Source organism: Rhizomucor pusillus (genome assembly GCF_041956525.1).
Source record: "Rhizomucor pusillus strain CBS 183.67 unplaced genomic scaffold VTP01scaffold_11, whole genome shotgun sequence".
NCBI lineage: Eukaryota > Fungi > Mucoromycota > Mucoromycetes > Mucorales > Lichtheimiaceae > Rhizomucor > Rhizomucor pusillus.
Window position 1 is genome coordinate 1,108,090 of NW_027192153.1, and position 985 is coordinate 1,109,074.

The 985-nt window shown below is 46.7% G+C and overlaps 1 protein-coding gene across 1 annotated transcript; it reads right to left on the minus strand.

Annotated features, from left to right (window-relative positions):
* Positions 1–15: 15 nt before the first annotated feature.
* Positions 16–356, minus strand: VTP01DRAFT_1949 (uncharacterized protein; the record flags this gene model as incomplete). Its single annotated transcript, XM_069380355.1, has 2 exons — positions 16–254; positions 326–356. 2 exons carry the CDS (start codon positions 354–356, stop codon positions 16–18), a joined length of 270 nt encoding a protein of 89 aa, XP_069238373.1.
* Positions 357–985: the final 629 nt, after the last annotated feature.

The following is a 985-nucleotide window of genomic DNA, read 5'->3' on the forward strand; positions in this document are numbered from 1 at the left end:
CAACGCCATTGTTTGTTATCTTCGAAACGTGTTCTGCCATGCCAATAGCTTGGGTATATCTTTTGACCAGCAGCGCAACTCCTTTGCATTTGTCGGCATACTTAGATATGCGTATTGGTTGCGGACGTATAATTGATCATAGATGAGACTCAAGGCCTCAAACTTTAGAGAGTGCTTTGCAGCAAGCAAGCGGCAAGCAATATGGTTCATGCTGCGATGGGCATTTCTATCAATCTTTTGGATTTCATCGATCTCTTTCAAATTTCATGGAAGAAGCTCACACCCTGCGCTCAGCGTGTTGTCGATATGGACAGCAGTACAGGACTTCCCTCCGCCGTCAGTTTTGGATGCGGCATGCGGTTGGTTGCTAGTTTACAGAAGGGAGGAAGATGTTACCCATCGTTGCATTGTCGACCTCGCCTTCCTCGGACGTGAGCAGGAGGTATCTTTCCGAGTATGCTGTTGCATTTTCCGTGGAACCTCATGTTGCGTAGGCAAGTCACCAGAGCGGCAGATCGGGTCTAGTGTCGATTTCGGATTCACGTTGGAAGACGTAGCTTGGCTGCTCGCACCCTGTTCTTTCACTGACCATTAGACCAAGCTGCTCTTTCAGTGGAAGGTGTCACATTCTTTTGGTTGCAATTATACTCCTATGATCTTTATAGCGTCAGCTGCCACAATGTTCGCACGTTGCCGCCATATCACCATCGAAATACATTTTGCACCCTTCTAGGCAAATATCGTAAAATTCCGGTTTGATGGGGTATGATCCTCGCAGCCCGTTTTTAGCACGGTAATAGCTCAAAGGTGGTGGAAGGACTCCCTTCGTGTAGACGTTGATTCTATTTATTACTCCTTCATACAACTCTCGAGGGAGCCGAATTTCGTAGTCAATTTAAAGATATCTAGGCTTGCCTGTATATGCGTTTCCGTGCCGTCTTCATACACTACCTGTTATCTCTAAGTCTGTTCTGGCAATACGTCC